The 13,341-nt window shown below is 40.8% G+C and overlaps 1 protein-coding gene across 2 annotated transcripts in view; it reads right to left on the bottom strand.

Moving 5' to 3' along the window:
* The window catches only part of cntln (centlein, centrosomal protein), a 354,488-nt gene that overhangs the window by 156,670 nt on the left and 184,477 nt on the right, over positions 1-13,341 (bottom strand). For both annotated transcript variants that reach the window (XM_078396868.1, XM_078396869.1), the window contains exon 15: positions 5,472-5,560. In XM_078396868.1, the coding sequence (XP_078252994.1) occupies positions 5,472-5,560 (89 nt within the window). The remainder of the gene's footprint in view (positions 1-5,471; positions 5,561-13,341) is intronic.

Here is a 13,341-nt window from a genome sequence, read left to right as displayed (position 1 = left end):
CAGATGAAAGCAGGCGAGCAGATGGAGGCCGAGGCGATGTCTGGTGGGGGGATGGTTGGTTTTTAGAGAGGAGGGGGGCATGGTTTCCTTTATTCAAAGCGGAAATTATAAAGAAACAAAATAAAACATTTAAAAACATTGAGAGAATACATTTACATTTAAAAACACTGAGAGACATTGAAATCCTTGCAATTGTCACATAACCCAGCAAACACCAATAAGACAGCAAAGACCAATCAATATTTTTAGGCTCGAGAGTTCGTATTCTCGATAAGGCAGTGCTTCAGTCAATTTACTTTGAATTCAGGACATTGCACATTTTTAAATTTATTTGTTTGGAGATTATGCATATTGTTGGTAAAGCCATTCTTATTTGCCTTTTCAAATTCAACCATACTGGTGACTTTGCAGTCAGAAAAGGATGGCAAACACTGGTGAACCTGATGGATGTTCACAACATTCTGGCAGTTTCATGGTTACTGTAACCGAACTTGACTTTTGTTTAAATTTCCAGGTTTATTTAATTGCAATGAATTAAAAATTCCCCAGCTGTCGCAGTGAGATTCCAACGGGTAATTTCAATGATTCAATGGTACTTTATTGTCAAATACCTAAGAATGGTGAAACTCTTTTTTGCAATAGTTCAGTAACAATCCTACTACATATTAGGCACAATCATACTAAATAGAAGAGTATAAGACAGTAGACCTCTCTGAGCCTGTACACCATGTCGCCACGTTTTAGGCCCCATCATGTACCCTTCAAGTCACAAATTAATTAAGAGTCTTAGCTTGGCCATAAAGGCCCATTGTCCTGGCAACTGGCACTGGGTCACAGTTGCAGGGGTCGGCCTAGCCAGGCGATGTGTCGATGTCCTCCACCGCTGCTCTGCCATTCCGTGCCATTGCGGGCCACGTCTGGTCCACTGTCATGGCCACTTGGAACAGCACCCGATCTATTTGAGGCCCAGGCTGTTTCAGAGCCTCCAGTGGCCCGCTCCGCCGACTCAACCTTCTCCAAACCCTCCTCGATATCGGCGTCGAGAATGTGCCATCCTTCGCCACCGATGACCATTGCTCTGCCTCCGTGTCCCGGGGCCTTCATTCAGTGCTTCAGGAGTGCATTAGGTTACGCTCCTGGGGCACTCAACAAGAAGAAACCAAGAGACTGCAGATGCTGGGATCTGGAGCAAAGAGAGGAAGTGCCCTGGCCAGACCAATGCTGAATCATCAATCAAAGAAACACTTGAGAAAGGTTCTTTAACAGTTGCAAGTTATTTTGACATGTTCATTTATCCTTCTTTGCTTAATCTTTGTGGGGGTGGAGGGAACGGCTGTTCCTTGCTGCAACCCTCATCTCCCCCAAACCAACACTAGTCAGTAACTTAACCACAATTAATGTCTGTGTGTCATTGTTTCACATTGAATCTGAATCCCACTCGTGAGAGAAAGAAACTCAGAAACTGTACGACTAATCCTAAAAACTGATAGCATTCATAAATTGAAACAGAAGATGCGGGGATTTCTTAGCAGCTCAGGCTGCATACATGTGAAGAAAAACAGAGGTTTCAGGTTGAAAACCCTTTGACAGAACTTCAGATATGACCTGAAACACTGAGTAGTTGCAACATTATTTTAGATTTCTTGCATTTGCAGTTTTTCTTTTATATCTTCACTTGACAGTATTCTTTCTCAGTCAAAATATAAGCTTGCAGTCAAGTAAAGGTTTTCAAGAGAGTTAGATTTAGCTCTTCGGCCTAAAGGAATCAAGGGATATGGGGAAAAAGAAGTAAAGATTTTAGCTGATCAACCATGATCATATTGAATGGTGATGCTGGTTCAAAGGGCCGAATGGCCTATTCCTGCACCTATTTTTCTATGTTTCTATGTAAGTCAGAGGTCCAAATGGACATACACTTACAGAATCATGGAAGACCTTTCGGTCACTTGACTGCATGATTGCACAGCTCCAATGTCATCTATAAATTCGCTGACGAAACCACTGTGCTTCGCCAAATCACCCATGGTGGTGTGTCAGTATACAGGAACAAGACAGATACCTGGTTGTTGGGTGGTGCCACAACGACAACCTCTCACTCAACACCAACAAGGCAAAGGAACAGATCGGTGCCTTCAGACATGGAAAATCAAGAGACCATGCACCAATTTTCATTGATGAGTCGATAGTGGAGAGAGTTAGCAGCTTCAAATTTGTGTACATTAACTTCTTGCGATGATTTGTTCTCGGCCCAGCACATAGATGTAATCACGAAGGAGGCACACCAGTGCCTCTTGTTTTTTAGAAGTTTAAAGAAATTCGGTATGTCTCCAAATACTTTAACAAACTTTTACTGACGTACTGTAGAAAGTATCCAGAAAGGTTGCATCATGGCCTGGTATGGCAATTTCAACACATACGAATGCAAGATACTTCAGTGAGTGGTGAACTCAATTCAGTACATCAGGGGCACAGCCCTCTCCTCCATCGAAAGCATCTACACGAGGCACTGCCTTCAGAAAAGTGTATCTATCATCAAGGATCCCTACGATCCAACCATGCTGTATATTTATTTATTTTTTCCTTAGTACCTAATCAGATGTACAGCACTTTGGTCAACGTGGGTTGTTTTTAAATGTGCTCTACAAATAAAATTGACTTGACTTGACTTGACTTCTAACTGCCAGCATTGGGTAGTGGGTACAGAAGCTTGAAATTCCACACCATCAGGTTCAGGAACATCTACTATCCAACACCTATCAGGTTCTGGGACCAACATACCCAACCCTGATCCTATCTGGACAACAGGGCACCAGCAGCCCACCTCTTGCACTGAAATTGAGCTTTTTTATTTTTCTAATCATGTTTTTGCATTATTGTCCTTTTTAAAATTGCACGGTTTTCTTTCTTTCAGAAGTTTCTGTCTAACTTATGTATCATTAGTTTTTCCTTGTTTGTCTGAATCTATGTGCCTGTTCTGGTGCTGCGAGCAAAAATTTTCATTGTACCGGTACCTAATTATACATATGACAATAAACTCAAACTTGAACTTGAGTTCATCATCTGAATGATGGCCACTAAAGGGATTACACTGATTGCAACTCCCAACTCTCATTCCAAGTCTTGTAAAATTAGAGCTTATCCAATGTTCATTCAAACAGTTTTTAATACAATCAAGCTTTCTGCCTCCCCAAACCTTCAAGGAATGAGTTCTGGATCCCACATTGTCTGGAAGTAAGAATATTTCCTTAACTTCTTTTTAACCCTTCCAGTGATTACCTTAAACCTATGTCACTGAGTTATTGACCGCTCCATCAAAGGAAAAGGACTTGTTTACCATTCCAGGCAACATTTTACATCTCAATTAAATCTATGTTCAACCACGTTTTGTTTCATAAAAATCAACTCCAACCTAACCATTCTCACCTTCAAATCAAAATTCTTCAGCTCTGACAACATCATTGTCAATCACCTCTGCATTCTCTCCGGTGCCTACAAACTACCCATTGGTATTTTGTACACAATGTGCAGTCCACTGAATTAACAAGCATTGCCAATTGTGATGCCAAGAGTTAGGTCTCCTAAAGGAAATTCAGTTGACAATCCTTTAGAAAAAAAACTGTGGGTGACATTGAAATCTGACAACTTACTTAGTTCTAAATTGTGCTCCTGGCTTGGCTGTAAGGATTTATTTTGATAAAATGTAACAGTGAGATTTCAAAATTAATTCAAAACACTTCCTATCATGAATTATTACGGATAATTTGGCCACTGTTCTCAGAAAGCAATTTGTGTTAGGCACCTTGAGGGTTAAAATCTGTTTAAACCCAACTTTTACTTTAAGTAGAAGATATACATAAAATGCTAGAGTAACTCAGCGGAACAGGCAGCATCTCTGGAGAGAAGGAATGGGTGACGTTTCGGGTCGAGACCCTTCTTCAGACTTTGACTTCAGACTTTGAGTACTTCCCTTCTTCAAAGGTTAATTTCTCAGCTTTCAACATGAGGAAAATTGATACTTTGGCGAATGAGTTGTCATCTAACAAAGAAGCCTGTTCTTAAAAAGGCTATGTCAGAAACTGGACACATCTCTATCAATTATCTGCAAAGCTTCAATTTATCCGGGAAAAAAACGAAACATCAACTGATGTCAATAAAAGGACCGACATTTGACAGTAACAGGATTATACCAAAGCTGGACATCTGGTGCAAGTGGCCGATATCATGACATGCTTCAAGGGGGTGAATCCATGAAAACAATCTGTTACTCACGTTAATAAGACCAGAATAACTAATTGTTGATTTAGAAAGAGGAAGTCGGAAGACCATGCGCCAGTTTTCATTGGTGAGCTGGTGGTGAAGGGATTTAGCAGTTCCAAATTCCTGGGCATTAATAGCTCGGACAACCTGTTCCGGGCCCAGCACATGGATGTAACATGAAGAAGGCATGTCAGTGCCTCTACTTTCTTGGAAGCTTCAGGATATTTGTAATGTCACTGTATATGCTAACAAATTTCTAGTTCTACTTTAGAAAGAATCCTGACTTCTTGCAACATGGACTGGTATGGCAACATGGTCTGGTATGGCTGCAGAGAGTGGGGGACTCACCACGGTCTCATGAATGCTGCATCTGTCTTCATGGGTCCCCCACCATCTGCATCATGCTCTTTCTCACGCGTACCATCAGGCAGGATGTATAGAAGCCCTAATCCCAGAACACCCGATTCAGGAAGAGCTACTTTCCTTCAAATATCAGATTCTTAAACCAACCCAAACATGGAGCCTCTTGCACATGGACTCAGTAGACTATTGCGGTGCAATTGCTAATTGGGGGTGGTATGGGGATATTCTACTGGACTGTTTGTCAGAAAAAGATTTTCACTGCATTTACACCGCACATGTGACAATAAAGCACCATTGAACCATGGAACCATTGAATAACCCCAATTCTAACTTGACAACAGAACACTGTGATCCACTACATGCACTTATTTTCTAATTAGGTTTTGCACTAATTTTTTTTTGTCTTCATTCGTAAAGGAATTTTATATGTAATACATGTATAATGTAAGTAACATTTGTTTTTTTTGTGTGTTTGAATCAATGTTTATGTGATGCTGCTGCAAGCACGTACCTCTACTATACTTGTAAACTTGACTTGACAAAATTAGTGATATTTTCACTAAAACTATTGAACGACAAGAAAGCAATATGCCTCAGAAGCAACTATCAATATTATTATCCACTTGGTAAAAAGTGAAAGATCTTTGTTGCACAGCCACTTTTCATATTCACAGAGCAGCAATCCATGAATGTTAAGACTTGTCAGTTAAGGATGAGCTCTAATATATTCACCACCTGCAGCACTGTGTACGGAAAACACAGCTTACCATGTTAAATAAGCTAACATAGGAATGCTTCAATTTCTGTGCAATAATCATCTCTCTGAGGAATGTTATAATTGTTTCCTGCACCTTCTTTAATGAATGTTCCAGCTTTTCTTTTGATGCAGTTTTGGGCGTGCTACATTTCCTTCCAGCTTCTTCAAGTCTGAAGAGAAGCTCTGAAATTGAAAATAATAAAATAATAAGAATCTTTTTTGAAACCAAATTTGTTTTACAGAATCAACAGAATGACCTCTCTTTTAAATAATCTGTATCATTTTCTCATTATAACATTCAATCAGAAAAAGTTGAAACAATAATGCCACTGCTTCTGAGCAAAAGCACCATGACAAAATCTACTTCTGCTCTCAGAAAAAGAGAAGGAATTACATAAAAGACAAATTGCTCACAAATGAATGGAATGAAATAATCGGCTAACTCTAAGTACAGTCAGCCAGGGACACTGGGAAGCCTGATTTTGCTCGAGTTACATTGCTTAAACTATCAATGCTCAGTTATTACCCACTACACCATGGTACGAGAACTACACCATCCAAGACCCCCAAAAATTGCAGAGAATTGCGAACACAGCCCAGACCATCACACAAACCAACCTCCCTTCCATTGACTTCATTTACCACTCAAGCTGCCTTGGCAAGGCCAGCAGCATAATCAAGGATGAGTCGCACCCTGGCTACTACCACTTATCCCCTCTCCCATCGGGAAAAACGTATAGAAGAGTGAAAAATCACACCTCCAGATTCAGGGAGTTTCTTCCCAGCTGTTATCAGGCAACTGAACCAACCAACCAACAACCAGATAACAGTCCTGAACTACTATCTACCTCATTGGAGACCTTCAAACTATCTTTGATTGGACTTTACTGGCTTTATCTAGCACTAAACGTTATTCATGTTATTCCCTTTATCATGTACTGTATCTGTGCACTGTGGATGGCTCGATTGTAATCATGTATTGTCTTTCCACTGACTGGTTAGCACGCTTTACACCATACCTCTTGTGACAATAAACAAAACTAAACTCAACACACACATACACGTTAACATAGAGCTCACAAAGTTTCAGCAATTCAGTCTTGTCTACATCTTTCTGGGGACTTCGCTAGAACTGATGTGAATTTTAGCTACTAATAAATTGCTCCTGCTGTAAACATACCATGAAAATATTACAATTAGTTGCATGAGGTCTAAATGAGTTTTTAATAGCTTATTATACGACATTTACATAACTATCTGGAGCTAAAACACTAATTTTATTTATATGCATTATAATTGTCTCAATATAATGGAGCTGAAAATAATTTTCACTTTTTTAACACGTTTATTTATGATCTGTCAGCCTCCAAACTTTATTTCATGCTCCACTGAAAGATTAAACTTAATAAAAAATTGTATGTTAGGTTTTCTGTTTTGTCTCAAAAATTCCCCAATGTGATCGGCCACTTCGACAGCTTGATAACGTAGCTTGCTGCAAATTCTAACTGAGTATGTTAGAAATGTCAACACAAAAGCCTATAGATGCCAGATCCTTGAGCAAACTGCTGGAGGAACTCAGCAGGTCAGGTAGCATCAGTGGAGGGAAATGTGTTTTAGGTTTGGACCCTTGTTCAGACTGATGGAGTGGCGGGGGGGGGGGGGGGACCTGTAAAAGAAAGGAAGGGAAGTCTAGTAAGTGATGGGTAGTTAAAGGTGTGTAAGTGTGATTAGCAAATTGGTGTTGGTAGTGACAAAGGCTGTAGGAGAAATGGTGAGAAAGGGCATTGGTAATGAAGGACGAGGTGTGTAAAGTAAAGCAGGAGGAAGGCATATGGATGAAAGTGGACAGGGTGAGTAGAAAAGGGGATTTGGAAGAATCTGAGTTGGGTGGGGTGAATGATGAGCAAAAGGAGGAGGTGGAAAAAAGCAGGATGACTTTGGGGGTGGGAGAGAAGCGTGTGCACGGGCGTGGGGGAGAAGGAGGGATGAGAATAGGGTCAGGGGTTTACTTAACATTGGAGAATTCAATACTCATGCTGTAGTTTACCCAAAAGGAAAATGAGGCGCTGGTGACACTGCAGATGCTGGAATCTTCAGTAAAGCGTGAACTGCTGGAGGTACTCAGCAGGTCTGACAGCATCTGTGAAGAGATGTCTGTCAAGGCCCACGGGAACTCTTGGTTGAAGGCCATTTTAACTCCCCTTCCAATAGTGACCTTTTTACATTCAGCCTCCTCCACTGCCAAAGACCACATGCAAGCTGGAACAGCAACTCATATTCCACGAGTAGTCTTCAACCTAATAGCATGAACATGGTTTTCTATAACTTCAAGTAAATCCTCTGAACCCCTTTCACATACCTGCCTGACCCATTGAGTTTCTCCAGCATTTTGTTTTTACTGATGTTAGAAGTGTCACCCTTCAGATGACTATCGTGAACATTTACAGCAAATCCTGCCTCCCTTTTACACCATGCAGTGGGAAAATGAGGCCATGTCATTTCATTAGTATTTTTTCAATCACAATTTTTTTTAAACAGTGGTGAAGGTGCTTAGTTGACAGGAAGACGGTAGAAGTAATATGATGATGAATATGGTTCGGAGAATGGTGCAGTACCAAACTAACATTAAAAGAATTCCAAGTTTACTCCATGAAGATTCTGGCAGAACTGAGCCAACAGGTATGGTGAGAGTATGATTATCTTCAAACTTAACCTGATCCCACAATTCACATGGCATGACTTTGATTTTGACAATCAAAATACCACACTTGGAACATCAAAAGAACGAACAAGTAATACTTCAAAGACTCATAAAACTTTGATTTTTTGCTCCAAAACTTCCTGGCCATTAAATATGCACACAGAAAACATGAAAAAGTTTAATTACATTAATACTTTCAAACTATTCACTTTAATATGTTTCAAAGACTGGAATACCTGAACTGAAGACAGTTCAGAATCAGCAAGCCAACGTCACCAATATAAAATATTTGAAATTATGAATACAGCGCAAGAACCCTCAAAAATAAGTAAGAAAAGGCTTCTAGCATTAATAAAATGAATCAAATTGAATTCTGAATACACCTAATATTTAATTTTGATAAAATTTTGTGAGAATCATTGGCAAGGCCAATATTTATTTTCAGTGTCTAATTGCCCTTCTGAGCGGCCTTCAGGTGAAGTTGCTTCCATAGTGTAATTGAGTTAGGAATTCCAAGATTTAGAACCAACGATGCCAAAAGAAGAAGAAATTAAAGTCAGGATGGTGCAAGACTCAGGCGAGAATCTGCGCAAGGATAGGAGGCATATTAACACAAGAGACTTCAGATGTTGAAGCCTGGAGCAAAAGACAAGCAGCTGCTGGAGGAACTTAGCAGGCAAAGAAATAGCCGACATTTCGGGTCAAGACCAAGCCTCAGGATTGATGTAGTGTCTTAATCCAAAATGTTGACTGTTCCTTTGCCTCCACTGATGTTGCCTGACACAGAGTTTCTCCAACATCTGCAGTCTCTTGTGTCTCTGTTGATGGTGATGGAATTCAAATATACCTCCTGTCCTTGCACAAAGTACTGTAGGATTATGAGTTTGGGAGATGCAGAAGGAAAAAGGTGGCAGTGTATTTTGCTGATGTGTCACACCCTGGTTGGTATGTGTGTTGCAGAGGAAAATAATGATCAGAGTGGTGGATGGGATGGCAAATAAATGGGCATTGTTGTTCTGGATGATGTTGAGCTTCATGAGGGTTGTTGGAGCTGTACTCACCCAGACAAATGATACAGTTCATTATACTTCCATTTGCAACATGGAAATAGTGTACAGGCTTGGGGAGGCAGAGGGTGATTAGCATGTTGTACATGGTGCGAAGAGTTAAACTTCTGGTCAGCAATGACATTATCCCGTTCCCAATTCCACTTATCAGCCAAGCATTAATGTGATCAAGGTCTTGCAACAAGCAGGCACAGCATATCTCATTAGTTGGATCATTGCTAATGCAACTTTGGAGTCATTCCCATCTCTATCTTCATAATGGAAGGGACGTCATCAATGAAGCAGCTGGAAATGAATGGTACTAGAAAACTGCTCTCAGGAGTTGCTGCTGAGGTGACCAGATTCAAAACAATCAGTCAATAACCGCAATGATCTTCCTTTGAGTAAGGAATGACTCAAGCTAAGTGAATCTAGTCCAAGAGCCATAATTTCTCTTTACTGTTGTATCTGATTAAAGCTGCCTTTAAGTTCATACAGAACTACCAGAAACATGCCCAGCACTGCAGCTAGTCATGAAAACATCAACCTGGCGATAGTTTTAGCAGTGTTGATCAACTTGACTGTCTGCCCCATCTATGTCTTTCATAATTTTATATACATCAATCAAGTCTCCCCTCAACCTCCAATGTTCGATGAAAATAATCCAAGTTTATCCAACCTCTCCTTGCAGATGAAACTCTCTAATCCAGGCAGCGTTATGGTGAAGCCTTGATTCTTAGTCCTGGTTCAGCCAATTCAGACCCACACAACCCTCCTCACTGCACTTTACCCTTCTTTTTGGTGATGCACTTTGGGAAATTCTTTGCTGTGAAAAGCATTAAGAAATTAAAATTGTATTTTATTATTTTGTTCCTGATTTACAAGGAGCCAATCGCAATTGAGAGAATAAAATGGGATTTCTTAAAATATATCTGTTTTCAGATGCTGCCTGTGAAATGAAGCAATTCATCAGCTGATATTGGAGCTTGTCTGATTGAAATGTTTCTCAATCTGACCAGGAATCCCACCACCATTCACAAGTTCCCATTCCCATCACTTTCTGCCTTCTGCAGAGACCGCTCCATTTGTAACTGCTTGGTTCAAACATCCCTTCCCACTCAAACCATCTCCTCCCAGGTATTTTTCCCTGCAACCGAAGGAGATGTAACATCGATCCATATACCTCCTCCCTGACCTCTATCCAGGGAAACCAGCAGTCCTTCGAGGTGAGACAAAGGTTAACATGCACTTTGGCAAAACCCTCCTCACCTGCATCAACCTAGTTCCTACCAGACTTTGTCCTGCCCCTCCTTCCTTCCAACTTTCTTTCCCCTCCTACAAGCAATGTGAAGAATGGTCTCAATTGAAACAAGACCACTCCATGTTCTCCTGAGATGCTGTCTGACCTGCTGAGTTACTCCAGCACATTGTATCTTCAATCATTATATCAACAACTTAAGGTCTGAGTTCTACATTGGATCGGGTCTGTTTGCTGCAAGAGGCACAGAATAACAGTTTAAGAAACAAATTTACCATATTAGATACTTGCCTAATGAATAGCATGAAACAATGGGAACATTTAATAGCAAACCTACTTTTCAGTTTTACTCTACAATGTTTCAAAGTGCTTTTGTCACCTATTTTTAAATAAATCCATGTAATATACTGTAGAAACACATTTTAGATAGATTTTTACATAAAAATATTCAGCAACACAATAATTTAATAAGTCATGACAATTTTCATTTTGCAGTGATACATGCTGTCGAAGAAAAATCCAACAGCAAATGGATTAGCAGATTGCCTCTGAAGATCCCATTAGTGATGACATCTGATTAACTTGGTAAAGGAGCCATTCATTACTGTCGTAAGGCATTGTGCACAACAGCCGCATCAGCACAATTTCTGCCACCAATAAGGCTGGCCAAAACCTTTGCTTTGGTGAAAAATGACAAAAACAAACAGCATTTAGAATCTAGGCATCTCTACTTGGAGCAGGTATGTGAGGAAATGATACTGTAATCCCACACATCAAAGCTGTTGGTTGCCTGACACGCTGCTTATTATTGCATTTGTGACCTCAATTTGTTGATTCAAGCTATGGCTTGTGTTCAGTTGCTCGCTGCAGGCCTAGAAGATTTGACAACACATTTCAAAGACACAATTCTCCAGCAACAAAAATGGAAGGATGTTTTTGTACTTCCTAAGGATTAAACAGCTGAGGAGAAACATAGGTGGGGCCCTTCTTTGTTCACGCCTTTGTTAAAAAGACCAGAAGTGAAGCAGCATATGTATGATCTATCTTGCCCAGCTGCTGGTACTTCACTGACCAGAACATTTTCAAAAGGTAGTCACAGAGCTGTGAGAGGTAATTGACAACATTTTTAGATAGTGGACCAGGGGACCAGTGCCTTCCATTCAGAGAAGGCCCCATGCACCTATTCACAAGAACAGGAAATGTTTCTATATCCTGGGTAAAGTTCTTCCTTGACGATCATAGGACATCTGACACAAGAGACTGCGAGTCCAGAGCAAAAGGCAAACTGGTGAGGAACTCAGTGGGTCAGACAGCATCTGTGGACGGAAATGGACATTCGACATTTCAGGTGGAGATACTTCTTTTGGACTGAAAGAATGTAGCGTGGGATAGCCAGTATAATGTGAGGATTGTGGGCCAAGAGATGGCATGCCACAGTGGATTGGCATGCCATGCCACAGGCAGGTAAGAGGGGTGGATTGGTGGATGGAGTTAGGTGGGGAAAAGAGGAAGATAATGAAACAAGCTTGGGACATGGATGGAGATAACCCAAGGGGTTGCAGATGATTGCAGTAATATGAATATCACTGTACCTTAATTATACACATGACAATAAAAGACCTTTGAAACTTTTGAAAGGATCTGATGGGAAAGGAAAGTGGAGTCTGGAAACAACGAAGGAGTATGCGGATAACAGACTCATGGAGTGGGTGGAGAAGAAATAGGGTATTTAAGGGAAAGAAGGTTATGTGTGGGAATATTCGGGTAGATAAGGAGGGAGAGAGGGACCAAGATGGAGTAGGTTATCTAAATTAGAGAATTAAATGCTCATGCCACAAGGTTGTAGACTACCCAGGTGGAATACGAGATGCTCTAGAAAGCGGTGAAGACAATTCCACGGGTGGGGGGAGTCGGACAAGAGTCACATAAAGGCACCGTTTGGGGAAAGGTAGCACCTGCGAACCAGTTGAGGACTTAAGGTCATTGTTGTCAGCATCACTAAGACATTCCCAGTTTTCTACCAGTTTGTTTATATCTCAATTTTAACTCTCAATCTATCAATGGTGAGATTTGGACAGCGTTTTATGAATTGTTTGTGCACTTCTTGTGATATATGACTGATTCAAATTAAAGTCAGCCGTTCAATGAGTAAACATTTGTAATTCTATGTTAAATATATTTGTCTTAGCAATTCCATGGAATCAAGAATGTCTTGCTTCTTCTCCCATAATGGCTGATTGGTTAGATCAATGCAAGTCCTGCAGACACTGCAATAGGTAGATTTGGAGATGCTTGATGGTGTGGGCGGTGGGTAGCATTTGATGTATTATGTTCCTTCCATTGTTTCAGCAAGGTGTCTTTGAGCTCCCAATGAAGAGACTCAAGGTGCTCACTGCCAACTTGAAAATTCCTTCTCCATTTTGAAACATCATGGGTTAGGGATTCACTTCAGTGGAGATACAATGGTTTTTTCCCAGGAGTTTCAAGAACTTCATTGAGTTTTTCCCTCGGTTAAAGCTTGCAGTGACAGCTCTAGAAATAGAGAGCCCATACTGGGATTCTGGTGCCAGGTATGCTAAATGATGTGGACTGTTCATTGGATCAACTGAGTGCAATTAAGACCTCAACGCTGAGAAGATCGGCATGGGGGATTGCTGTTTCACGTGTTCCACTAGTGTAGTTGGAGAATTTTCTGGAAGAACTGTACAGGAGGGCAGGATCACTGCTGCTCATAGAATCAGGGGATTGTCCCAGGTTTGATGTCACAAAATCTTTCCCCCCTCACCTTGAACCTGTGTAGTCTGTTTCTCGGAGCCTGGGATCCAAACTGGTGCACAGGCAGTTCAATGATCTTCATTGTGGAGTGCAGGTGGCATAGCTTGAATAGTTTCCTACTTATCTTGAAGATTACCTCTACTTTAGTCGGAAGTTTGTTGTAGGTAAGGTGCAATACGTTTCA

This window comes from Rhinoraja longicauda, chromosome 3 (genome assembly GCF_053455715.1).
Source record: "Rhinoraja longicauda isolate Sanriku21f chromosome 3, sRhiLon1.1, whole genome shotgun sequence".
NCBI classification, from domain to species: Eukaryota; Metazoa; Chordata; class Chondrichthyes; order Rajiformes; family Arhynchobatidae; genus Rhinoraja; species Rhinoraja longicauda.
The sequence above is the reverse complement of the archived record's forward strand: the minus strand, read 5'-3'. Positions and strand labels throughout refer to the sequence as shown.